Genomic DNA, 25686 nt, shown 5'->3' with positions numbered 1-25686 from the left:
CTTCCACAGTTATCGTCGCTTCAAAGAAACGCGAAGGAGCGAATTGGTCGGTTGTGCACGGACGCATTTTTCTCTAGGGGAAAATATGTGTTTTGATCGTTTTTTGATCGAGAGCGAAGGTCGGTCGAGAACTCTCGAATTCGACGCGCTTCCACGTGTATACCTAAGTACGATGATCGGACTTAAAAGAAGCCTCTCAGTACCACATGGTTTAGCATCCGCACCTACTTACTTCAAGGTTTTGGGGAAGGGCTATTTACGTAATAAACGTAATGATGCAACGAATCGTCTCGGACAAGAATACAGTAACTTGGAACCGTAAACGCTGCTTTTCAAGGTGCAATTGCAAACAGTGAAGGTGTTTCAACCAAGAGCTCTGCTTTTGGAGTGAACCTTCAGAGTCTTCGTCCCCGCTCTGGCTTGGACTCAAATTGAGAGAGCCCTCAAGTGTAGCGGACACATCGCGCAGGACCACTAGTGCTTTGCAGGTGCCATGGTGTAGGACTCGATGCCGCCAACAGCACTATTTGGACTGAAGGTTCGCGGAGCGACCTCGAACGACTAAGAAGGGAAACGAACGGGCCTCGCTGCTGAGACGACCAAGCAGGCCGTCTGCTTTGAGACGGCTGTGGAGCGCTCAGGCGACGAGGTTGGCTGCCAGGCGGCGCCAGCTCCGAGCCGCATAACGGTATAATAATGAGCAACAGGCGGTCGCAGCCCGAGAGCGGCAAGGCTCGCCTCATATGTACCGCCAGTGTCGGCGCGAGGTCGATAAAGTGTAGAGCAAACCACAGCAGCACTCGTTCCCTCGCGGTCCGCTGTCCGACGATGGTTGTCAATCGTTATCCGGCGACGGGAGTGGTTATCCGGCGCCACCGAAAGGTCACGATCCAGCGGATCTGATCTTGACGGCATCAAAGCTCTTGGCAGCATGGGGAACGACGACGTGCTGTGCGTGGCGCTGCTCTTCTGCACCACCTTCGGCGTGGGCTCCATGAGCTTCGGCTCCATCTTCGCGGCCGCAGGGCCCGTCCTGGCCGCCATGGGCGTCTACTTCATCTCGGCCTGCAACCTCCACGCCAGGTCCGACCTGGCACACTACCCTGCAATCGAGACACAGCTACTAACACTCACTTGCCAATGCATTTCTACTCGACGCAGTGTCGCGGTGAGCAAGGCGCTCATGGTAGCACCCGTGAATGTGCGAACTTTCAGTGACCTCGGCTACTTCGCCTTCGGGGAGCTCGGGCGCCGCGTGGTGCTGCTCTCGGAGTGGGGCGCATGCTTCCTGAGCCCCATTGCCTTTCTCATTCTAGGCGGCACTATCCTACTCCCGTGTCTTTTTGAAGACACAGCCGCAGGGGAGCACTGGAGCCCCACGCACTGGATCATGGTGATGAGTCTCGGCGTGCTGCCGGTGATTCTGATCCCGACACTGAAAGCTGCAGCCCCCTTGGCCTACATCGGCGGACTCGTCGCGGTGCTGGCGGACGTCATTTGCATCGGATACAGCCTCCAGAACCTGCAGCCGTCGCCACGAGAGACGCAGATCCAGACCGACCACGCCGTGCAGACTTTCGGGACCATCATGTTCGCCACGGGGACCGCTATCATCATCCCACCCATCCAGCGACAGCACACAGATCCAGCTCGCCTGGCCAACCTCGTGTCGCTCACGTTACTGTTCATCACCTCCATCTACATGCTCATTGGAGTCGTGACGTACTACCAGTTTGGCTGCACCGCTCCAGCCACTTTGCTGGACCAACTTCCTGAACAGAGCTCTGCGCGGAAGGTTGCTTCCGCGCTGATGCTGCTTCACGTCACGATCGCATACCCGTTGCTGCTGAACCCGACCCTGTTCGACATGGAGCGCTACATCCTTGGCAAAGATGCCGACCACGAGGTCCTTCAGCAAACTCTGAATCTACGCGCCGCGAAAGCTGCTGTCGGATCGGGGCAGAGCAAACCGATTCTCGCGGACACGGGCGCAGTTGGGACGCTCGCTCCACCCAAGACGTCCAACGTTCCTATCATCGAGGAAGAAGGCTTCCTGTACGGCAGCAGTACCCCCTACTTCCAGACAGTATCCCCACCTCCGAGTGACAACGGTGACCACGCGTACACGGGCGAGGCGTACACAACCTCCGACCGCCTCTGCAGTGGATTGATCCGCACGACCACGGTGTGGCTGCAAGCGTTCCTAGCGATCATGTTCCAGGCGTCATTCGTGGACATCCTGAGTTTTATCGGCGCCACGGCTGTCACCGTTTCGTGCATGATCATGCCGTGCCTGTGCTACCTCCGCGTGCACCCGATCGCCATTCACACGTTCAGGGGGAAATGCGACCGGGCTGTTTGCTACGTGACGATCATCAGCAGCGTCGTGCTCGGTGTCTACTGCGCCCTTATTGCCGGAGGTAACATTACTCGTGACATGCAGCACTTCCGTCTGTTCCAGGCCGCCGAAACCAGCATGGCCACCAACGCCACCCTCGCTGACGAGTATCCTTACTGCCACGAAGGCGAACGGAACTAATCAATTGCGTTCATATGCACTCCATTGTTTTCACGAACTCTACCTGCCTTGGTCTTTGCTTCGCTAACACCTTCACCTGAGCTAATCTGCAACAGGATGCACACGCATATCGCTGCTCGAGTTCTGGCGTCCAAAGGTCCGGTAGCGGCCACTGAGCCCACTTAGTCCACTGAGGGCGAGGCTCGGGTTGTTCCCTGAGAAGAGCCCGCTGCTGGCAGTATGCCCGATCCACTTGAGGAGGTGCTCCACGTTCTCGCCCGTGAGTGCACTGACCTTGATGATCTGCACAGAGCCGCTGTCCGGCTCGGCGAGGAGGCGATCAAAGCACAGGTATGTCTGCAGCATGGCGTCGTCCACCAAGAACCCGGCGTCGATGTGGTTGATCACGAGCAACTTGGGTTTGCACCGCATCTCGTCGACTCCCAGCACCGCGAAGAACTCGATTGCGGAAGCTGCAAGCTGCGTGGCGTTGCTGGCGTCGACCAGGAAGAGCCAAAAGTGGCAGGACTCGAAGTACGACGGCCACATGGGCAGTAGTTGGCCGCCGACTTCGCGCATCATACAGGCCCTTCCTCCGTCTAGCGGCAGCGACCAGTGCTCGACCCCCACGCTCGGCTGCGTGTTGGCGTCGACGGCATACTCTCCGTCCTTGAAGCTGTAGGCATCGTCTTTGCCTGCGTTGTTGCTGCTGCAGGGGTTCGACGCCAAGGCCACAATTCGCTCCAGCACACTCTTTTGCTTGCGCACAAGCTGTGCCGTGAGTTGTCGGAGCAGCAGCGTCTTGCCGACGCCATCCAGCCCTAGCACGAGGCCAGTTCTCATCGCCTCCAGAAGCTCGACCTTAGAATAGGTGGCCGATAACTCCCAGCACAGGGCTACACGTCCATTTCGCTTGCTCGATTAATAACAACAAGTTTACGATTCCGTCGCCCGCGAATGCAGGCTCGCTAGGACGAAATACGTGATCGCGTTGATGCAGTGCGCGACTCGGCACCATAACCATCATCGCAATGGCACGATGGCCTTGCGTGCTCGGAAAAATCCGCTTGCCTGCCTACGATCGGCTTTGGCGTCGCCTTTGGGCCTGAGTGCGGCGTGAATTCGCGCTGCCAGGGTTTTGATGGCGGCGTGCCGTCCGAGCAGCAATCGAAAAAAAACAAAAAACTTCACGGGCAACTTGCTGCGTTGACTGGTCTCGCGGCTCTTGTCCCGCTGTGGCACGACTCGCTTACTCTCTTGTTTGTTCATTGAGATGGTGCTGGTGTCCGATTGCAAAGCGGAGTCCGAATGAAGAGTGCTAACGCTGCAGCATCGCCCTCACAAACGGTAGGAGTACGGACAAGATTTGCACTCTACCCATTTGCAACTCGTTCTGCAGCGGTGGCGACGACCGTCTCGGCTGGGCGTATTCGCTGCCTCGGTGCAATGTCCCCCCAATTCGCGTCTCGGTGCATTGCTCCGTCCCTTTCGACGTTGTCGTCGACTGTAGACGAGAATCCATGCAGGCCGCTTTGTCGTGTGTGGCGGTGGTCCGCCCTCGGCACATCGCGAGGCTAATTCACGCCCGCAAACTTTTCGGCAAAGGGCTCATCTGCATGTGGGACCGACCTGCGAGGGCGACAAGCAAACTTCAACGCTGAAGTCCATGATTCTGGCCGTTGCACCGATGTTGGTTGTCCTGAATACCAGGCTTCGCCTGCCAGAAATCTTTCGCCACTGCCGCCGCAGAAACGGCGAAGCTTTCGCTAGGAGGAATGGTGATGCAGAGCAAGTGTACGGTGTGCCCCGTGCAGGGCTATCCACGCGAGGAGCTTCAAGCTGCTCTCCTCGCTCGAAGTTCGATCGTTAGGTCTCTCCAAGACTCTCTTGCATCCGCGTAAGCCCTCAAACGCAAAGAGAGCGCGAAACGCTGCCGGGGAGGTCAGGCAACGAGGTATTGTACCGTACACGTACAAGAGCTCCGGTCCGGGGCTCGCACTCCGAGTCGGAGCCCGAATCGTCAAGCTGAACTCGCTCGCTGCGTTGTAAACACCCAAAGGACTTAGGCGGTGAGTCTCTTGTCTGCGACGTCAGTAAGCAATCACCGCAAATTGGGCTGCAAATTATCAGCAGGACCCATTCTGGCGCCCGCCATATTACGGCGAGAACTTCGAGATAACGCGTGTAGCTGCGAGTGCACTCAACAGCACACTTTAACGAGCATTTGTGTATGTTATGAAGCTGATTTCGTTGTAGACAAATGTGAGCCCCGTAAATTGCAGAGCGAAGTTACACCAAGACGTGTTCGCCAGGGATTATTTTACCGCGAAAGACTGGGAAAGCTATCGTAGGCAGCGCTACACACGATGTTTCAAGCCGATGCCTTCGTCTTTCGCCTTGACGCGGATGCCGTCCGGCGAAGGGCCCGCCACGAAACTCGAACGTTCAGCAAGACGGCAGACAGCAAACCGCATTACACTCGCCACGCGGATGATATAAAGCAGCGAGGTACTGGCTGCAACTCGTGCTTCATTGCAACTCCGCATCTTGCAAGTGTGAGGCCGCACATTTCACTTGTTGCCTTTTTGGTCCTCTTTTTTCACATCTCTTGCCCTTGGTGTGTGCAACATTTGCCTCGCCTTTCCTGCATGCTTGAGCGTCCGTGTTTTATCCGCACTGCACAACAAGCGGCAGCCCCCTCCCCTCCCCTTGCCTGCGCTGGCGCTCAGTTCCCGACTCGAGGCGACTTCACGTCGGCGATTTCCTCCACTTTCCGCCCGCGGCTTGAGCGAAGCGCGAGGAAAAGTACCCACACGCAGGTCATCTCAGGTTTCTATTCGCGTCCACAGAGTGGATCCGCTCGTCCGCCGTCAATGGTCAACTACGGCTCGCTCTACCGGCCGCGGCACCGCCAGCACAAGGCGTCCACCAGCAGCTCGCGCCCAAGCGACACGCCGTCGCAGGAAGCGGCGCACTGGGCCAGCAACAGCGGCCACTCCAACTTTAGCGCGTCCGCCGCCGCCGACAGCGTCACGCCCGACGCGTACTTGCACTTCAGCGAGCAGCAGCAGGATGCGCTCCTGCTGGACGCGCGCGCGAACGCCGCGGCACTGCTCGTGGACGCCGTGGCGGACGCCGACAAGTGGCAGTTCGTGACGGCGCGCGGCGCGCTCCACGTGTACGAGCTGCGCGCCGACGCGTCGGACCGCGTGTCGTCCATGACGCCCGCGGACCCGGCGCAGCTGCCGCGCCACATGCACACGATGCTGGCGACCACGCGCGTGCGCGCGTCGCTGGACGACTTCATGCGCCTCATGGCATCCCCGCGGCGCGACACCTTCCAGAACGTGCAGGCGGCGCTCTTCGAGGAGCGCGTGCAGCTTGCCGACGTATTCACGAGCTTCGGCAGCCTCCCGTCGGGCCGCCGTTCGTCCGCGTCATCCTCGTCGTCCTCGTCTCGCTCGCAGAGCGGCGCGGAGACAGAACAGTACGCGGTCAAGTACGTGTCCATCAAGGGCCGCGCAGCCAGGACCAACTCGGGCGCGCAGCTCAACGCGAGCGCGGCGTCCGCTAACTCGCTCAAGTTCGGCGGCAAGAACAGGCACCGCGCGCGGCAGGCGGCCAAGATGGGCGGCAAAGGACACGGCGCCGCCGAGAGCGCGCAGGAGGACGGACTCACGCTCTGCCTCGCGGAGTACGCGACCATCCGGCGGGCGCACATCCGCGGCCCCATGGCGCACAACCAAGCGCAGGACTTCGAGGACCAGCGCGTGGGCATCATCTCGCAGCACTCGATCGAAGACCCAGCAGTCACGCGCTACTGCAAGCCCATCGTGGCGTCCACGGCGGCGAAAAGCGCGTCCTCGTCGTCCGCGCAGACGCCCAATTTTGCCTTCAGTGCGAGGGCGCTGGTGCAGTTTTCAGGACTTGTGGTGTACCCTGTGGCGTCGTCGATCGCAGGGGAGAATGTGCTGGAAGTTCTCATCAAATTTAGCTGCTACGACGCGAACGGCGTCACGGCGACGCGGAGACAGAACATGCTGACGTATCTTACCGCCTTTCAGCAGTTGGACCAGGCGCTGCTGGTGATGCGGCTACGTGAGTCGCCCTACTTGACGTCCGAGAACTGGGTCAAGTCCCGGAAGACGTGCAATGTGTGCCAGGGCAAATTCACCATGTCGCGAAGGAAACACCACTGTCGCCTGTGTGGCGACGTCGCGTGCTCCAAGTGCTCGGAAGTGCACCAGATCAAGCTGGGCAAGGCCGGCAAGTGCCCGTTCCGGATCTGTGTGAGCTGCGTACAGGGCGTGGATGACAACCAAAGACAGAGCAGAGGACGACTTCAAGTCCAGGGAGCAGCTCAACCGCCCAGGACGCCGGTGAACGGTATCAACGCGCTTCGACGTCGTCTTGGCAGTGGCAATGCACCACCACGTAGTCCAGAGGAGGACGACGAGTACAGCAGACCGCCGTCGACGAACTCGAGCAGCGGCGACAGCTCCGACTTTTACGATTCACGGGGGCTGCTGTCGTCCCATGCCTCGTCGACAAATGGGGACCGAACGTTGTCTAACATGTCTGGTAGCACAGTGAGCAGCTTCAACAGCAGTCGTGGTCTGGGAGCGTTCGGAAAGAGCGGCAGCTCCAAGACGCTGAGCATCAGTGGCAGCAGCTTCGGAGGCAGCTTTTACAAGCAGAGCAACGCGAGCAATGCCACCACAGTCAGCAGTTCACGTGGTAGCCGCTTCGACTACGAAAGCGAGAACGAAAACGACATCGAAGGAAAGGATGACAGTGAAACGGAGAAGGAGATCGAAGTGGTTCGAGAGACCTCGCGAGAGGTGGAGAAGGAGCCCGAGGTTGACGAAGAGCCTCTTTCGGCCGTGGACATTGACGCAATCGAGGTGTCAGAGGACGTGATGTCCGTCTGCTCCTCATCGCCATCCTCTCCGAGCAGCGCCGTGATGCAGAGCGACCAGTTCTACAAGCGGTTCTCGGAGCTATCGCTCATGGACTTCCACGACTCAGAGTTCGATCTCTCGATCAAGGGTGGTCTGCCTGGTACTGGGCGCTTCACGAGCAAGTCCGAGCTTGAGGTCTTCGACTTCGATGACTCTGAGGCCGGCGACGACTCAGACCGGGAGGACCTTGATGGCATTGGCGAGGAGGAGAACGAAGATGGTAAGGATGACGAGGAAGACATCTGCGATTTCGACCTGAGCGAGCTGGATGAGGCCGATGAAGATGACGGCATGGAGTTCCACGACTCGAATGTGGGCATCGACTTTAAACTGAAGGACTTGAACCTTCAGGACTACCAAGGCCTCGATGAACTGGAAGAGGGCGATGAGGATTTCGACGACGAGGGAATTGTCGAGGAGATTCACACCGATATGGTGCTGGCCAGGTCCCGCGCGGGATCGTCTCTTGCTGAAGAGCGTGCGGCCCGGCTTGCCGAATACGGCATCATGGACTCGGGCAAGGAGCACATTTACGACCTTGTGGCTAAACAGGCGGCACAGCACTCGAGCTGCTCCTTTGCTACGATCAGTTTCGTTGACGCGCAGCGCGAGTTCATCAAATCGAACTTTGGACTGGTACGCGACCGTGAACTAAGTGACGTCCCGATCTCGCACTCGCTTACTGCGGAGATCATGCGACGATTCCCGACCCGCACAGGCGCTGGCGCTGAGGATATTGGTATCGACGATGACGGAGAGATGGTGACGGTGCTGGACGCGCACCAAGACGACATCCTGGCGACTAATTTATTCGTGACCGAGTCCCCCAACCTGCGGTTCGTCGTGGGCGTGCCGTTCCGGGCACGTGACGGTGTGGTGCTTGGTGCGCTTATCGTGGCAGACTCGCAGGCCCGCAGTTCTGTACCTGCACGACAACGTTCGCTGCTGAAGGATCTGGCCGAGCAGGTGAGCGCGTTGCTCGAAGACCTGTGGATGCGCAACCAGGAGCGCGCCCAGCTCGCCCAGAGTCAGTCAGGCCAGATCCGGGACCAGCTCGTTGGCCTGCTGTCGCAGTCGTACACCACTGGCCTGCAGCTGCAGCAGAACGAGCGCAAGATCCTGGAGCAGTCCTCGTCGTCCCTGAGTTCGTCGATGCACAAGCCGCAGTACTCCAAGGACTTCCGGTCCATGCAGAGTGTCGAGTTATAAGTCAAGTACTAGATATTTTCACGGCAGACCAAGCTGCCGTACGAACGACCCCGCAGCCCGAGGCGAGTCCGGGTGGAAGCAACTCGGGCATCGCCTTTGAAGCTGGAGGAGAATAGCGAGCGCCAAACCAAGCCGTAGCTCGAGGCAAGGCCCGCTATTATTTTATGTAAGCACCCGGACAGAATACAGCACCTAATTATCACTCATGTCCAACCTACTAGGTGCGGTCTGATTGCTTTCTCAATCGTTTGATACACATCAGGATCTGGCACGTTACCTTATGCAGGCCGCCTTTGAAGAGTTGAATTTTATGTTCACCTTTTTGGAGACCCAGCGCCGATGCGGTAACTATTACTGCTCGCAAAATGCCTAATTGCAGTGCTGTCAACACCGGTTGCAAACCGTTTGCTACATGTAGACGATTCTACTGTTCATCTCGAAGCTCACTATCGCATGGCACCTGCCTAGCCAGCACAAAGGAATCAATGTGTTTGTGATATTCACTACACTTACTTAAAAGGCGGTGTTTGCAAACATGTCTGCGGAGTACACGAATTCAGGAGAGTGAGGCCATTGACAGCAGAAAACCAGCAAGTGGAGTACTGCAGCGACCCAGGTACATATTTTTTATCGTAATAATATCTCCATAGCTTGCAGGTTACCACTTAGAACTACAGACAATCCTCTCGGTCGTGATATCCTGAGTAGTGATACCCTCCACGGAGAGATATGGGGAGGGCTCCCGATGACCGTCACCATACAAGCACGAGTCAAATATACCTCTACCCTCTAGTTACTGGTTTGTGATACAAAACACGTCATTATCACTATTCAAAGGTGCTTAACTATTGCTAAGGTCCATTTGGTGCAGGACGTCCGAAGAAGTCGAGCATCGACTTTTGCTGCTTGTGGCCTTGTCTACACGCAAGCTCCTCTCTAAATACTCGCTGCATCGTTCGAAGCCCGATAACGTCCCTTGAACGGACCCCCATCGCACCGGCGGTAACGAAAAGTTGTGCTATCCATTGAAGACGCTCCTTCAGCTCCTCTGTGGACAGGTTTTCGGGCGTTGGATAGGTTGAAGAAGTGCTTTCTTCTTCTTCGTCCTCGATACCGCCATCACCGACATCTTGACCGCACCCATTCTCGCGCTCTGAAGACTCGACCCGGCAGAAATCTTCGTCCGTTGGTTCATCCGCGAGGATGTTCTCGTCCGGTGGGTTCAGCAGCTCTTCAACCGACATCGGATTCGAGGGGTGGAGACGCGTCAGCATCTCTGCCAGCTCGTTCACGATGTCATCCTCCACGCCCGGCTCGGCGTACTCGCACGTGTAGTAGTCAAGCAAGCCAGTCTTCTTCCAGCAGTTACTGAAGACGCTGGGAAGCAGGGCGTTCCAGCTCTCGATGCTCCACAGTACTGCCTGCTGTACGTCGACGCTGTAGAGCTGTTAAGTTCAAATGTACCAATTTTACGGCACATTTCTGCCTTGTAATAACTCCAGCGAGTGATAATGTGGTGGTTCCCGACGCTATCACAAAGGAGAGGATTGTCTGTATAACCGTGTCATTTCAGTGCACGAAACTCTAGGTAAGCTACTGTTTCTTGTGCGATATCGACTTGCCCTATTTCAGCTCACAAGTTGCGAATCACAGCTCGCAGAACAACTATTTCGCCTGGAAGCAGTCCCAATTTGCTTTAAGGTATGCTCAACGGTAAGATTGGCCTCACCTCTCTTAGGTAGAACTGGTTTTTCCGATAGTTTCCAGCACCGCGCTTTGATCGATGATGGCTGAGGTGGAGTATTTTCTCCAGAGCACATATTCCATGCACCCTGGCCAATTTTAAAGAAATATAGAAGAGCGATGAACTGAGGTGACGGTCTTGTTCTTGTTTTACGCTAGATGATGCCTCAGATGAATCATCTCACGCACCCAGATTCTGTGGGCGCTCAACCTTAATTAGTGGGCGAAGGGCTGTATTGCCGTTGAGAAAGTCTAGCAGCATCGCTGGGTCCTTCCCCTTCAGCTTCGATATGACCTTCTCTTGGGTGTAGACTTTGCCCCATTTCTCGATCATTTCTTTCTTGAATTTGGGGTCGATCATCATCCGTTCCAGATACTTTTTGGAGAAATCGTTCGGGGTCTTTTTGATGCGGACGAAGCTTTTTAATGACTTCAAGTCCAGGGCTCTGTCTTCGTTGTCTGTCGCATCGCCGGCTTCTTCTGTTTTGTAGCTCCGCAAGAACCGGTAGCCATTCCGGTCGTTGACAGGGACACTGTCTGTTTGAACCATATTTTGGGTCTTCATCTTGGGGTCCATGGCACTGCAGCATGTAATCATCATGGCCACCATGATGACTAGGATGCAGCTTCGCTGCATCGTTCGCGAGGTGTGAATGCAGGCAGAGGTGAAGAGGCTTGGGGAGTAGAAGGCGAGTTGCGAAGTGAGAGCACGTTGTTTGCCGATCTGTATATACGATAAGCTCCCGCTTTGTCAAAGTGGTAAGGCACGTACTACTAGTATTATAAAATTGGCGCTCGTTATTTTGCCGGACTGGGTCCCATAAACGGCCCTTTTATACGTATAGCGAGTATAGCGACGGTTAAAAAGGAGTCGAAGCAGAACACCATGGCGTTGGTTCTCGTCTGCACTTATACATGTAACCGTGGGCCTGCCCCTCTGCTGTGGCTTGGATTAGATATGAACCCCTGGACAATGTTACCAAGACCGCACGAATGTTCCTTTTATGGGTTGTTGTTATCACGTACACATGTACAGATGTCCCCGACAAATTTGCAACTGCAAGCATCAATTTGCCTCGCACAGGTAGTACTATAGCACCAAGATAAGGCTGCCTTACTGAGGCATACCTATCCTATAATTTATCCCATGTGGTGTATCTGCTTACATGTATTACGTACGTGAGATTATGCGTGATGCAGTGATCCGTTGACAGAACTTCGCAGACAGATTTTTATTTTATGCGGTTAATGCTGGTGGTAATCAGGCGGAGCACTTCCAGATAAGCGGTTGATTTACGTGTACAGTTAGTTAGTGCACTTCGAGCATTCGTGCTGAGTTTGGTTTCCAATGGCAGCTTGTCATCCGAGCAATTCACGGAATGCGCAGCTCTTCTGCCTTTCTTGTGTTTAGGTTAGCACGATAGTGATCCCGAGATTCTGGTATGATTTCTGTATATCGGAAGGGAAATCTGTAACTGGGCCTTGGCATGCGGGAAGGGGTGAAAACCAACACACTCGGCAAACCGAAACATCGCTGGTGGTTTAAGACCCGCGTGCGCAGCACGTGAGGTGGCCAACTCGGCTTAGGGTCCTGCCACCGCCCCCAGGCATGAGTGTAGATCACTCTTCTCGACTTACGCTTTTCAGGGTTTGAAAAATGGCATCAGTACCCTCGACCTTTATGGCGCAATCATTCCACATAGTTTTCGGTATCAGTAGCAAGTACCCTTGCGCTTGCCGCAAAAAAAATAGGACTTCCTGAAGGAAGAGAAAAAAAGAGGATCATCGTGCATGGCCACCACGGCCTAGATTTGCGGGGATTCCCCGCATTGGCGGCAGATCATCGCTGACCCACCTACATGTACTGTACCGGTATCGTCAACAAGTCTGCCTTGTTAAAGTATACATCTCCGACGTGCCTACGCTTTATCATAGTACTCAGGTAGTACTAGGGATTTGTATCCCGTGCTGTGTAGACCAGTCAAGGTATGATAGATAAGGGGTTATTATCCCCGCCGAGGACTTCCAGTCCTCACTTCTCAACTTCTCATCTTCTCCTCCAATACACAAGCCATCTTCCAGGCCGACTTCCTCCTCAAGAACCCCCTCTTAGCTTACTCTTCGCGCTATCCTCCGCTGTCCTAATCCTCTGTAAATCATTACTTTAACATGCCTGAAGCGAATGATGATGTGGCTTTCATTTGCGTTATGCTTTTACTTAAATACTGAGATTATTTTCCCGGATGGTGATAATTGCACTTTACAGACTTAAATCAGTAGACGAGTACTTTAGGGCTGAAAATATTATGATTGCTTCCCTTGCTATCCTACTATCACGACCAAAGGTAAACAGACAAAATTGCTTCAAGAAGGCTTGGTTGCAGGCTCTGGTCTCTCTTCATGCACTTGCTACAAGGCATCTCCATAACTAATAAACGTTCCCACAGCCGTAACAAAACCTCGAATAGTTACTTGCACTAGCATTGCATTGAAGACTTACAACTGTCACTTACATTATCAGCACCATCGCGTGCAGCTCAAACCATCCACCAGGGTTCATTGATTCCGGGTCTGTGAGCAAATAGTATTATTAATAGGGGCGAAGTGTCGCCAGATTGACGTGTCAAGCTGTGGTTGCGTCGAGCTATGACGTGTCTTCTACTGTGGCCTATGGTGGGGACTGGTTTCGACAGCGCGGTGTGCGCTGCCAATTGCGGCTAAGAAGACGATTAACTCAAGACGCGACGTGCCTCGCTGCACGCAGCACGAGAAAGCAGTGGGCGAAGGCACACGTCCGCCATGTGAGGGGTGGGAGCCGAGTGTGGAGATTGGATCAGACGACGGCGACAAGCGGACCAAGGACGACGCCGGCACCGACGATGCAGCAACCCAACCGACACTGGCAGCACCAACCGACAGCAGCACCCGAGAACCCGTAAACACTACACCTGCATAATACATGCCGCGTCAACCGCGGCACTGCATAATCAAGCACCAGTGGTTGGTGCTGGAGAGCTGGAGGGCGTTGCCACACAGCACGCCCCCCCTTGCAAGGCGAGTAGCGCTAGAGAGCTTCGTCTAACTGCTAAATGAACTCACTTCGCAACTTACTCTGAAGCGCGCAACGTCATAAAGAATTCTTTGACGAACACAAGTACAAGCATCGCAATGCCAGGCATGGTGGACTACGAATACGACGCAGAGGGCGACGTCAGGATGACCGTGCCTCAGCCGATCTTTGAGGTGGTGGCTGCACCGGAGCTTGCCGTGTGGAGCCAGGCTGCTATCACTACGTTCATTCGAGAGCGCAGGCAGTATGAGGCCAAGATCGCTGAGCGGTGCTCGACCACGGGCGAAGTCCAAGAAACCGTGGCCAGGAGTATCCGGACGTCTTTGAAACCCCGGGTACTGGAGCATGTGGCTCACTACATTCTCAAGAAGGAAGTGGAGAGTGTGACCGACGCTATGCTTCTAGCAGAGATGAAGCGTAAGGTTGGAGGAATGGTGAACGACCGAGTCCCCGATGTGTCCCGGCTCTTTGCTGAGCTGAAGATGGACTTGGAAGAGGTCGATGTCGAAGCCCGGATCGCAAAGTATTTCATGGGCTTCGACAGACTGGTCGAAGACAACGGTCTAACTGGTATGTTGGGCCGTGGACCAGCTGTTGGTGAGGCGGGTCGGCAGAGACTGAAGATGAGATGCAAGCTGCTACTGACACACGTGACCCCCGAGATTTTGAAAGTCGACTTGACTCGGTTGGTCGAGTTGACCCATCGCGAAGCGAAGGTCGATGACCTCGCACTTCATGACCTGATGATTGAGCGAGCGACACGTCAGCAGCAGTACTATTTGATGCAGAATGAGATGAAGCAAAGCTCCAGTCTGCGACCGAAGGAGGACGGCGGTGCGGCAGCCAAAGCGCACGGTCGACCTGCAAAGCAACTTCCCAAGCCATCGAGCATCCAGGGCGGTGGTCGGGGTGCCGCGGGCCCCCGGAAACCTCCTCGCGACGGGTGCTTGGTGTGTAAGGGGCCTCACTGGGCCCGAGACTGCCCGACGGCAACAGCGGAGCAGAAGGCCAACGTGGAGAAGATGCTGCGTGAGAAACGGAGTCGTGCGCAGGAGCGTGTCAAGAGGATCACAACCGATGGGGAACCAGCTTTCCGCAGTGCTGTAATCAACGGTGTGCTGGACGTTCCTTACTGCCCAGACACGGGCTCTGACGTCAACATTATTGGCCGCCCAGTGATGGCCGAACTCAGGGAGTTGTTGCCAGAGCTGTCAACGGTGATTATTGATCCACCGCTGGAGGTTGTCGCTGCTGGCGGCAATGCGATTCTTTGTCACGAGAAAATACATCTCGATGTGCAAATCGTAACGGCGGCGGGGCCATTGCGCTTGAGCGGCATTGAGTGCCTTGTGCTTGAAGCACCCGAGGAGGAGCTGTTGCTCGGCAAGTCGACACTGCAATCGATCGGCGTGGACCTTGATGGGGTTTTCGAGCAGTTGGCTCAACAGCACATTGAGGCCGCCGAGTTTGAAGCTGATGACATCCCGTGCGAACACATGGATGTGCTTGGAAATAGTGAGGACAATGAGGTCGATACATTGTTGCACAACATGGTAGATGAGGCCATTCAAGCCGGCTTTGAACCGGCTATGGCGGATGAACTACGGCAAATGGTGCTGGAATACTCCGACGTCTTCAGGGTCCGCCTTGGCCGTGATGAAGCTGCAGATGTCCAACCACTCGAAGTGCGGTTGGAGAGCGGTGTGCAGCCGTATCGTAGCGGCGTCCGGCGCTATCCTGAGGCTCAGCGCCAATTTCTTCGGGAGTATGTGCGAGAACTGGAGGATGCAGGACTCGTTGAGCGGAACACCCAGAGTCGTTGGGCCTGTCCCGCGCTGCCGGTAGCTAAACGTGGCACGGATGAATTTCGAATCACTATCGACTACAGGCCCGTCAATCGGCTCACGGTGCCACTGGCTGGTGCTGCGCCGAATCTACGGAGTCCGTGCGTGGGTCGTACGGATTTGGTGCATTTGACTTCCACAAAGGGTTCTGGCAGATGCCTCTCCATCCGAACAGCCGGGAGCTGTTCAGTTTCGTGACGGAAGACGGCGTTTTCACGCCATCCCGCGTGCCACAGGGAGCTTGCGACTCTGCAGTGCACTTTCAAGCCCAAATGCACGAAGTACTGAGGGACCTATTATTTCGGAACGTGCTTGTCTGGATTGACGACGTGTTGCTGTACGCATGCACTGCTGGAGCTTTTCTGGAGAGTCTTGGCAAGTTCTTCGCCATTCTACGGCAGCGAAAGTTGAAGTTGAACGCTCGCAAGTGCAAACTTTTTGCGAAGCGTGTTAAATGGTGTGGCAAGGTGATCGATGGAGCTGGTGTCGAGCACGACCCTGAACGATTAGCCGCACTGCGGCAGATGCCATTGCCACCGACCGGTGCTGCGCTCCAGCATTTCCTGTGCGCACTGAATTGGCTGAGAGACTCGATGGTCGATTATGCACGCACAACTGCGCCGCTGCAGGAAAAACTCGAGCGCGTGATGCAGTCTCATGGGCGTCGTAAAGCTCAACTAAGTGGAGCTGTGGTGGAATGGAGTAAGGAAGAGGCGGAAACATTTCGGAAAACACTCGAGATGATCGAGCGGTCATGCAAGCTGGCGTTCCCGGATAAAAGGGCGACGGTGTGCTTGTTCTCGGACGCCTCGCTGACTGGGTATGCACTGGTGTTGACCCAGGTCTTGAATTGGCAGGATGGAGTCCCGGTTGAAGAGCAGCAGCATGAACTGCTGATCTGCCGAGGCGGACTGTTCAAGAATGCGCAGAGGAACTGGTCGATCGTCGAGAAGGAAGGGTATCCGATCGTGAAGGCGTGTGGGGACCTGGACTACATGCTCACGCGTGAGAAAGGGTTCCACGTGTACTGCGACCATTCAAACCTTATTCAGATCTTCACACCTGACAGAGAGGTGAAGCAGCACGTGAAGGGGAAACTGCAACGCTGGGCGCTGAAGCTAGTGGGCTGTCGCTATGTCATCCATCATATCGCCGGCGAGAACAACCTTTGGGCGGATATCATATCACGCTGGGGGCAGCCTGCGCCTCCTGATACAGTCAAGTCTCTGGCCGTTAAGCGAGTGACTACACGGTCGGCTCAGGCACTGTCTGAGCTGCGTCCACTACAGGACGACGAGTTCACGTGGCCGACGCGCTCTGAGATTGTTCGAGCACAGCATCAGTATGAGGGAGATGCACCCGACAGCGCCGTGATGACTAGTGACGGGATTGAAGTGGATGACAAGCTGTGGCTGCCTGCACAAGCAAAGGCGGTGTTGAAGCGTCTGTTTGTGGTGGCGCATTGTGGCCCCCAAGGGCACCGAGGTGTGAATGTGATGGTGGAGCTTTTGGATCGCAGGTTCGTCTTAGCGAACGCTCGCCAAGCGGTGATTCGGTTTGTCAACCAGTGTCTCTTGTGCAAACATGTCAAGGGTGGCCTGGTGATTCAAAGGAACTGGACGGTGGACCGACCAGTAGCAAAGCGCAACGAATGTCTGCACCTGGACTACCTCTACCTTGGAGAGAGCTATGGCGACACCAAGTACGTGTTGGTCCTCAAGGACGAGCTCACCCACTTCTGTGAGCTTGTGCCGGCAGACGTAGCAGACAGCCAAACTGCTGTGGCAGCCATCCTTGACTGGAACAAGAGGTTCGGGGCCCCTCCAACATGGATGTCCGACAATGGTTCGCACTTTAAGAGCGAAGTTGTGGGGCTGCTTGCGGAGAGGCTCGGTGCGAGCCACCAATTCGCGCCAGTGTACACACCTTGGATTAACGGCACCGTTGAACGGGTCAACCGTGACATCCTTCAGGTGCTGCGTGTCATGCTGTTGGAGAGTCGCCTGGATACCCGCAACTGGGTGTATCTCCTGCCCATTATACAGGCAAACCTGAACCACACTCCGGTGTACTCACTGGGCAACTGTGCCCCTGTGGAGCTTTTCACTGGGCTACCTGCTGTTTCCGCTCTCGACATTGTGGCTACACCTACGGAGCGAGTGCTGCGAAATCTACCCATGGAGAAGGCTGCGCTACGCGAGGCGGTTGAAGAGCTCCGACGTAGCCTGCACGGACTGCACCGTGTTGTCCGTGACCGCCGCGAGCAGCAGCGTGTGGCCGCGATGGCACGCTCTAACGGCACTGTGTGCAATTTTTCTGAAGGGGACTACGTCCTCTGGTCGCGAGTGGACAAGCGACTGCAGGGGAACAAACTGCTTGTGCGCTGGGTCGGACCTTTCCAGGTCACCAAGGCCCTCCCGCACTCGTTCCTCATCCGCCATTTACTCACTGGGGCTGAGTATGATGTGCATGGCTCGCGCTTGAAGTTCTACCACGATGCTGACCTCGACGAGACGGCCGAGATCCGTGAGCATGTGTCTTTGCAAGGCATTATACTCGAAGTTCGGGATGTAGTTTCACACCGTTTCAATGCTACGTCTGGTGAGCTGGAGCTCCTGGTGGCTTGGCGCGGCCTGCAGGACATCGAGAACTCTTGGGAACCTGCCCATTCGATCAAGCGTGATGTTCCAACGCTGGTCTCAAAGTATGCGACGGAGAACAGCGTGGCTGAATTGCTGTAGAAGTTTAGGGGTCCAATTTTTCCTGGTTGCTGAGTTACTGCTGATCCTTTCGAAAGGGTACATGTTGAACACGTTGCCGTTGAAGTTGGGCGCATACGACGGGACATGGATACATAAGTTCAGAATCAATCACAGACGAATGTGACACGAAGGTGCTCTGAAGGTGTCTTGTCGTCTTGGGGGGCAGTGTGGAGATTGGATCAGACGACGGCGACAAGCGGACCAAGGACGACGCCGGCACCGCCGATGCAGCAACCCAACCGACACTGGCAGCACCAACCGACAGCAGCACCCGAGAACCCGTAAACACTACACCTGCATAATACATGCCGCGTCAACCGCGGCACTGCATAATCAAGCACCAGTGGTTGGTGCTGGAGAGCTGGAGGGCGTTGCCACACAGCACGCCCCCCCTTGCAAGGCGAGTAGCGCTAGAGAGCTTCGTCTAACTGCTAAATGAACTCACTTCGCAACTTACTCTGAAGCGCGCAACGTCATACCGAGAGCAGTATCGAGACCTGAGTCGAGGACAGTAGTTAGCCCTACCCAGTTTCCACTTTGCTTCATTTTTCATCATTAATAAACTTTCCTTCAAAGGAATACCCCGGGTTCGCGACAAAGTTAGCTTTGCGCTTTTCGAAGCGTGGGTTTGTTAATCCCGGAAGTCGCCGACTGTCCGGAATCCTGAGCTCGGTGCGCCTGGGTCTCCTGTCTACGCGAGTACCAAGCTGCATCGGCTAAGTACGACTTCGACTAAGTGCGATTTGGTCAAGTTCGTCCGAGGTTCGGCTGAAGCGAATAAGTTCGGCCAACTTCAACCATGTCGGGGACACGCTACACCGTTGATTCGGATGGTGATGTGGAGATGTCGATCCCCCAGCCTATCTTCGAAGTTATCCGTGCACCCGAGCTGTCCAGCTGGGACCACGCTGCGCTGATCGAGTGGCACCGTGAATGGGAGCGCTACGTGGAGAAGATAAGGCATCGATGTACTACAACTGGCGAGACGTATGAGAACGTCGTTGCAACGGTGAAAGGCTCCGTGAAACGCAAAACGTTGAAGAACTTGGCCATGTACGTCCTGAAGAAACCGGTGGACGATGTGACTGACGCAGACATCATGAGCGCTGTCCAGGCACATTGCCGCACGCTCAAGAACGAGTTCATGCCTGATGTCACGTCCTTGTTCCAATCCTTGAGGATGGACCTCTCGGTTGATGACTGTGATGCCCGAGTGTTTCGCTTCTACGAGGACTTCAACGGAATTGTCGAGGACAATGGTCTGCAAGGGCTAATCGGAGCAGGCAGCGAGTCTGACACGGACTACAAGAGCAGAATGAAGGCCCGTTGCCGCCTATTGGTCGAAAATCTGCAGCCTCCTGTGTTGAAGGCCCAAATCAGTCGACTGATCGAGTTAGAGAGGTGCGACTGTAAGTCCGATGACGTCGCCCTCTTTGATTTAATATTGGAACATGCGAAAGTCCAACAGAGATTTCACCGGATGTCGCAAGACACGACAGCCAAACGAGACGTCAAGACAAGCAAGCAAGTGCGGCCGCCGCAGCGCAGCTCCGATGGTAGTTCCATGGACGTGTCGTGTAGGAACACGCAGAAAATCTCACTACCGAACGGTATGAGTCCCACCAACAACACACGCTTCCCTCGCGAAAGGTCAGCGAACGTTGGATCAACACCTGAAGACCAGGAACGATCCCTTACACCGGGTTGGTTGTGAGCGCCTCTGTATACCAAGGTTGAGTTCGGTCAACCTTAAAACCTGCACTACTAGCCACGAGCGAGGGCTAGAATGCAATATTGCGCCTTCGCGCGAACCCCCGCAGCCCCTCAGAAGTAAGGGTACCGGCAGTCACGCCTAATACGGGTTTGCCGAGGGTAACCTCGGCGGGTAGTGAAATATACTTGGGAACACTCGGGTTCCACCAATATATAGGGACCGACACTCCTGGTCGCCCCTAACTCTCGGCCACTCCTATCTCTTGGACTGACCAGCAACAAACTCTCGGTTCAATGTACCTCAAGCTCGCTGACAGGCATCCCACGCAGCCGAGCGTATCCAGACCCTAAGACAAGCTAGCTAGACTTACCGAAGACGGACTTGACCCTTGGTGGCTTGTGGGGAAGACTGCTGATTTATTTCTTTCTTATCCTACAGCTCTGGGAGCCTCTGTAGGTCATCATTTGGCTAGTCCTATATCTCTATACAAATATCAAGTGTAAACAGATCTCTGTGGGAAATCGTATAGCCGGCTCTGCACAGCCGAGGGTACGATCCGAAATGGGTACAAACGAGGCTTTTAACCTCGGCCGGGGTTTTATTAGACCCAGCCGAGACCTCGGTCACTATTGTTCCTAGGTCACTATAGCGCGGGAAATGAGACCCGCCAATCAAGACGCTCTGTCGCCGTTCACTGAAAGGTGCAACGTCAGCCGGACCGTGACAGTTCGGCATCAAAACCCAACGCCACAACTGCCCCCGCCTCGACGCAAGCTTCCGCAAGTAGTGCGCGTCGCGGCGCCTCTTGATCGCGCCCTGATGGCTCGCCGCTCGCCGTTGCTCAACCGAGCTACGGCCGCCGCCCTTCATGCCCTTGATGCATCCGTAGAGGTTCGTTTCCTGCTCCTCGTTTCTTCTTCATGCTCCCCGAGCCTTGCCTGACCTCTCTGTGCTTGTATCCATCTTAATCCACGTTCACAGGATGCTAGCGGCACTCCATCCGCTGCTTCTGGCTCCGCCGGAGCTTCGGTGACCGTTCCTCGGTCGCCGACTGCCACGCCTATGGCTGCTGGCGAGGGTGCAGAGGGTTCGTCCCCACCCACGCCTCCGTCATCACCGGGGTCTTCCCCGGTGTTGGCATACCTCCTTGGCGCTACTCCGACGGTTGTGTCGACACCGCCGGGGTCGCCGGCGACCCACAACGTCTCGGTTGGGTGTCAAACTGATCCCACCGACGGTGATCTCCCCCGTAGTGCTCAAGCTGAGCCTTCGGAACCCTCGTCCATCGAGCGGCAGCTATTGCAGCTGGGTCACCTGGTCGTCGGCGTTGCGCGCCAGCGTCCACGACGCGTCGACTCTGTCCTGGACAGTCGGCTGGAGAGCGCCACAGATCTCGGTGAGATTCTGTCGGCGGCGGTTGCACCTGCTCGGCTCTCGCTCGCCGAGTCCGAGGAGATCGTCTCCCTCCGGGATGAGATCGCCCGGCTGCAAGCTCAGTACGCCGACTCAGAGGATCGGTTGTACGCAGAGGTGCAGCAGCGTGAGAAGGTCGAGGTGTTCTGTGCCCAGGCGTCGAGCGACTGCAACCAGGCCATGGATACCTTGCGTCAGCTCCGCCTGGATCACGTGGCCCTCACCCGGCACCACAACGCCGCTAATGCTGCCCTCGGGCACCACGCTGACATCATGGCAGGCCTGTCGGCTCGTGCCAAGGCTGCCGAGACTTCGGCGGCGGCCGCCCAGCGACTGATCCGGAAGGATCGGGAGCGATTTAAAGCTGGCCTCGTTGCGTACACGGCGCAGCTTGCCAAGCTTCGGAGCGACCTCGCCGCGTCTACTCAAGCTTCTGTGGGTACGGTCCCGGCTCAGCTGCAGGCTCTGCAAGCAGAAAATGCGAGCCTGAAGCGAGCTAACTCCATCTTGCGCCGTCACTCGGCCGCCCACGGCTTGGACGTGGACACTTTGGTCCTTGCTGCTGCTGGTAAGTCTTCGCTCTCCACTTGTTCGGTCGTCTCTCATCTTCTAACTCATCATGCTTCTTCTGTCAGGTATCACCTCAGAGGACATCGACTGAGAATTGCTCGGGCTGTCGCCTCCGAGCATTTGCTCTAAGCGCAGCAGGAGTTCGTCCTCCGAGAGTTCGGAGGACAGCCCCGATGCTGCCATGGACTCTGGCGGCGAGGCCAAGGCTCCAGCCGAGGTGTCTGCCGGCGCCGGGGATGACAGCGATGAGTCGGACGACTTGCCGCTCATCCCCTCGGTCTCCAGGCGTCGGCGTGACCGGCGCAAGCGTCTCCGACAGCGCAGCTCATCTCCGAGCTCACTGTCGAAGTCGGCTCTCCCTGCTGGCAAGCGGTTGGGCCGACCGTCGGTCAACCTTCGGGCTCGCGCTCAAGGTGGACCCTCGGGCGCTCCTGGGTCGACCCCAGTGTCATCTCCCGTACCTGGGTCGACCCCTACGCCCTCACCGAGTCTATCGGCGGGGCCATCACCTGGTTCTCCGGCGCATACGCCTGCCCCAGATTCTTCGGTGCCTCCATCTTCGGCCGAAGTCGTTGACTTGTCGGGGGAGGAGGTCGTCACCGAAGCTCCGGTGGCTGCGGTTCCTGCGTCCGGGCCATTTTCGTCGCCGGTGATTACTCCACCGCGGCATGATGGTCGCCCGTCGCGCAGTGCCTCGGTGCTGGCCAATTTGCGTTCGATGAAGGCTCTGGAGACTCTGGAGGCTTCGGACGATTTCATTCTTGGCTCTGGCCAGTCGTCCGAGGCCTCCCAAGCTCCTAAGACCCCGGTGGTCTCCACCAGTGGTGGCGTCATTGCCCCGGGTCCGGTTAGTGGAGCTGTGTCGTCGCCTGCCGTTCTGGTGGCCTCGGTCGGCCCACCAGTTTCGGTGCCACCCTCGGTCTCGTCGGTTCCAACACCGACGACTCCGGTTGGGTCGGCTGCGGGTGCCCCAGAGACTTCTGCAGCGTCGGCTAGCCAGCCACGCGCACGTCTGTCGGAGGCTCGGTCTACGACGCGTCGCGCGCACACCGAGGTCACGGCCACGCTGTCGATCGCACCAGGCACGGACCCGAACGCGTTCGCTCCGGCCGTGCCGACGGTCCCTGGGAGCGTGGATTCCCAGCGTCTTTCGATGCTGGCGAACCCGTTCTTGACCCCTGGGTTCACGGCACCAGGCGCACAAACTGCCTGGTGCCAGATCCAGAACCAGAGCGTGACTCCGCCTATTGCAAAGGGCGTCGAGTCCCCGTGCTCGGTTGCTGGGATCCGGGCCCTGGCGGATTGGACTAATCCGGCTCATCCATGGCAGCAAGTGCGCCAGAAGATGCCGGAAGTCCCTTGCTTGTTCGGTCTGGACCAAAATCCGCCAGGGTCCAAGATCTCAATTCGCGCCAGCGGCCTTGCACGCACAGTGAAGATGTGGCGCCAGTTCCAAGGCACCTCCACCGATCGGACGGAGAAAGCAGACCTCGGTCTCGCCTTGTGGGAACGGCGCCACTGGGTCCAGGTAGCTGCCGTTGAGAATTATCTCCGGGGCGAGGCACAGAGACTTGGGGTGACCGATCCATCGGTCGTTGCTCTTCGTGCCGCCTGGACCGAGTACAACAAGGCTCGAAATCTCCGTGCCGACCGCATCCGCCAACAGATGCTGTACCGCTGTTGGGAGTGGTGCATCGAGCGCACCGGCCAGCCTCGGGAGTCGATCACCGAGTTCTTGCTGGAGCCTACGTACCTCCAATATTCGTTCGAGGTAATTGAGTGGGCTCCGGCGTCAGAAGATTGGCTCGGAGAGCTCGCCACGTTGGACGACAGGCAGCCGTGGCGCAATTGTTGGGTCGACCCGCCGGCTAGCCACCCGTTCAACACCACGTTCGCTCCGTGTAACCCCCAAGTGCCTTTGTTCGTGCCGCGGGGAATGACGCAAGCGGAGGTGGTGTCCGGGTTGATGGTTGATCCATCCTTGTCGTCGGCTATGGTGACGGCTCCATGGGTTGTCCAAGCTTCTGTCAGTGGTGTCACTGGTCAGCCGGGCGTGGAGGAGGAAGATGATGACGTCTCCGAGTCTTCACCAAGTCACTCCTCGGTCCCAGCACCGGCCGACGAGCCGGCAACTGCTCAAGGGTCGGATCTGGATGTTTTGGCCAACATTGCGTCAACCACTGAGGTCTAGGCTTCGGTCTGGTCTCACCAATTTTCCCGTTCGTTCCTCAAGCTGCCAGTGTGCCGTCCGAAGCTCGTAGTCCTCCGTAGTGGCAGTTCTTGAGCTCCAAGTAATTCCATTTAATCCAATTCCATTCGAAAATCGTTCACGTCACATGTAAATATGCAAATTCGATGCAGTAGCAGTTTTCGTCTGTCACTGCGGGCTGCATCATCCCCGCAGGCAGTTCATTCGTCAACCGACGTCGCAACCGGGCCTCGTCAGAGGCTCGGTAGCAATCAATAGTCGGTCACTCGCAATTTTGATACAGTAGCAAATTTCATCTGTTGCTACGGGCTGTATCACTCCCGTAGACAGTTCAACTCTCGGTAGCTCTCCAGATTAGTTCTCGTCAGCGACTTCAACCATCTGCAATCGTCGTTCACTGCGCCGGGTCCGCAGATAATCATACAGTAACCCGCCACATGATAAATTTGAGGCAGGTTCCCACGTGGGTTCATCATACCCAATCCACTTCACCTTGAACTCTCGGACAGCGCGGCTAGTGCCCGTCGACAGCGGGGATCGGTCATCGAGGATGGCTTCTACCTCATATTCGCCAGCGAGCTGGTCTGGCTCCCAGCTATCTTCAGGCAACAACTCTTCGTCGAAGTCCAATCTCGTATCCTCGGTCACTTCAGGTGCTAACCGACTCTTCGGTCGGTCTCCGAATTCGTTGACGGCCTTGGGTCGGGACACGTGCACCACCGGGTAGAACCTATACCCACTTCGGTCTGGCAATTCCAACTCGTACGCAAACTCTTCGATCTTTTTCTTGATCCTGAATGGCCCATGCCATCGGTGAGCGAGCTTCTTGGTCAACCCTGGCTTGACTCGTTCCATATACAACCAAACTCTGCTTCCGGGTTGGAACAGAGACCTCGGTCCTTCGACAGTGGGATCAGATGTTGCTCCTGTCTCCACCTGTGACTCGTCAGAAGTCTCGGTTTCATCAACATTCGGTACTGCAGCTCTCTCACGTCGCTCTAGCGACTCATTGTGTTCTCTCGCCCTCCGAGCTTTCTCGACACTTTGGTACTCCATTGCCATTTTCCACGAGATTTCCTGTTGCCGGTTCACTTCTCGGCGCCATGCCAATGCGTCAGTCTGGCCTCCGAATCCTCGTTTGAGTGACGACGACATCGCTCGCAGCGTGGATTGTGCGTCCCACCCATGGACTAGGTAAAACGGAGTGTCCTTCTGGGTGCCATCTTGAGAGTTGTTGATAGCGAAGATCAATCGCTCCGCGATCTCGTCCCAGTCTTGCTGCAGCGGGTCTTCTGCGTACACCCGCACCGATTGCATGACCGTCTTCACCGACCTTTCTTGCTGTCCGTTCGCCTGCGGCCGATAGCTCAGGGTCGCTCTTGACCGAGACTGCATCATTTCTGCAAAGGCCTGGAACACCTCGCTCATGAAGCGAGGGTCTCGGTCATGTCGGATCAGAGTTGGTGCTCCGAATCTTCGGTACACGCATTCCTCGAAAGCCTGTGCGACCTTCAGAGCGGTAGTGTCTGACATAGCTTTACCCATGACAAATCCTGTGAACGCGCACTGGAACAGTAGTAGGGCTGAGTTGCCCCGACGAGACTTCGGTAACGGTATGACGAAATCCATCGACACCATCTGGAACGGTCGCTCTGCTAAGACATTTCCTGGCG

General features: G+C 56.3%; 4 protein-coding genes across 4 annotated transcripts; 2 read left to right on the top strand and 2 right to left on the bottom strand.

The window, feature by feature from the left end:
• Nucleotides 1–931: 931 nt before the first annotated feature.
• Nucleotides 932–2539, top strand: KRP23_14234 (Amino acid transporter AVT3B; the record flags this gene model as incomplete). The annotated part of the gene is made up of 2 exons (XM_067885033.1): nt 932–1083; nt 1162–2539. The coding sequence occupies 2 exons, from the start codon at nt 932–934 to the stop codon at nt 2537–2539; spliced, it is 1530 nt and encodes a 509-aa protein (XP_067737790.1).
• Nucleotides 2540–2620: 81 nt separating this feature from the next.
• KRP23_14233 (ADP-ribosylation factor-like protein 16) lies at nt 2621–3361 on the bottom strand (the record flags this gene model as incomplete). Its single annotated transcript, XM_067885032.1, has 1 exon — nt 2621–3361. One exon carries the CDS (start codon nt 3359–3361, stop codon nt 2621–2623), a length of 741 nt encoding a protein of 246 aa, XP_067737789.1.
• Nucleotides 3362–5391: 2030 nt separating this feature from the next.
• Nucleotides 5392–8688, top strand: KRP23_14232 (Lateral signaling target protein 2-like protein; the record flags this gene model as incomplete). The annotated part of the gene is made up of 1 exon (XM_067885031.1): nt 5392–8688. One exon carries the CDS (start codon nt 5392–5394, stop codon nt 8686–8688), a length of 3297 nt encoding a protein of 1098 aa, XP_067737788.1.
• A 1924-nt stretch (nt 8689–10612) lies between these two features.
• On the bottom strand, nt 10613–11068 carry KRP23_14231 (uncharacterized protein; the record flags this gene model as incomplete). The annotated part of the gene is made up of 1 exon (XM_067885030.1): nt 10613–11068. One exon carries the CDS (start codon nt 11066–11068, stop codon nt 10613–10615), a length of 456 nt encoding a protein of 151 aa, XP_067737787.1.
• Nucleotides 11069–25686: the final 14618 nt, after the last annotated feature.

Source organism: Phytophthora ramorum (genome assembly GCF_020800215.1).
Source record: "Phytophthora ramorum isolate Pr-102 chromosome Unknown Phyram_PR-102_s0020, whole genome shotgun sequence".
In the NCBI taxonomy this organism is placed as follows: Eukaryota; Oomycota; class Peronosporomycetes; order Peronosporales; family Peronosporaceae; genus Phytophthora; species Phytophthora ramorum.
The sequence above is the reverse complement of the archived record's forward strand: the minus strand, read 5'-3'. Positions and strand labels throughout refer to the sequence as shown.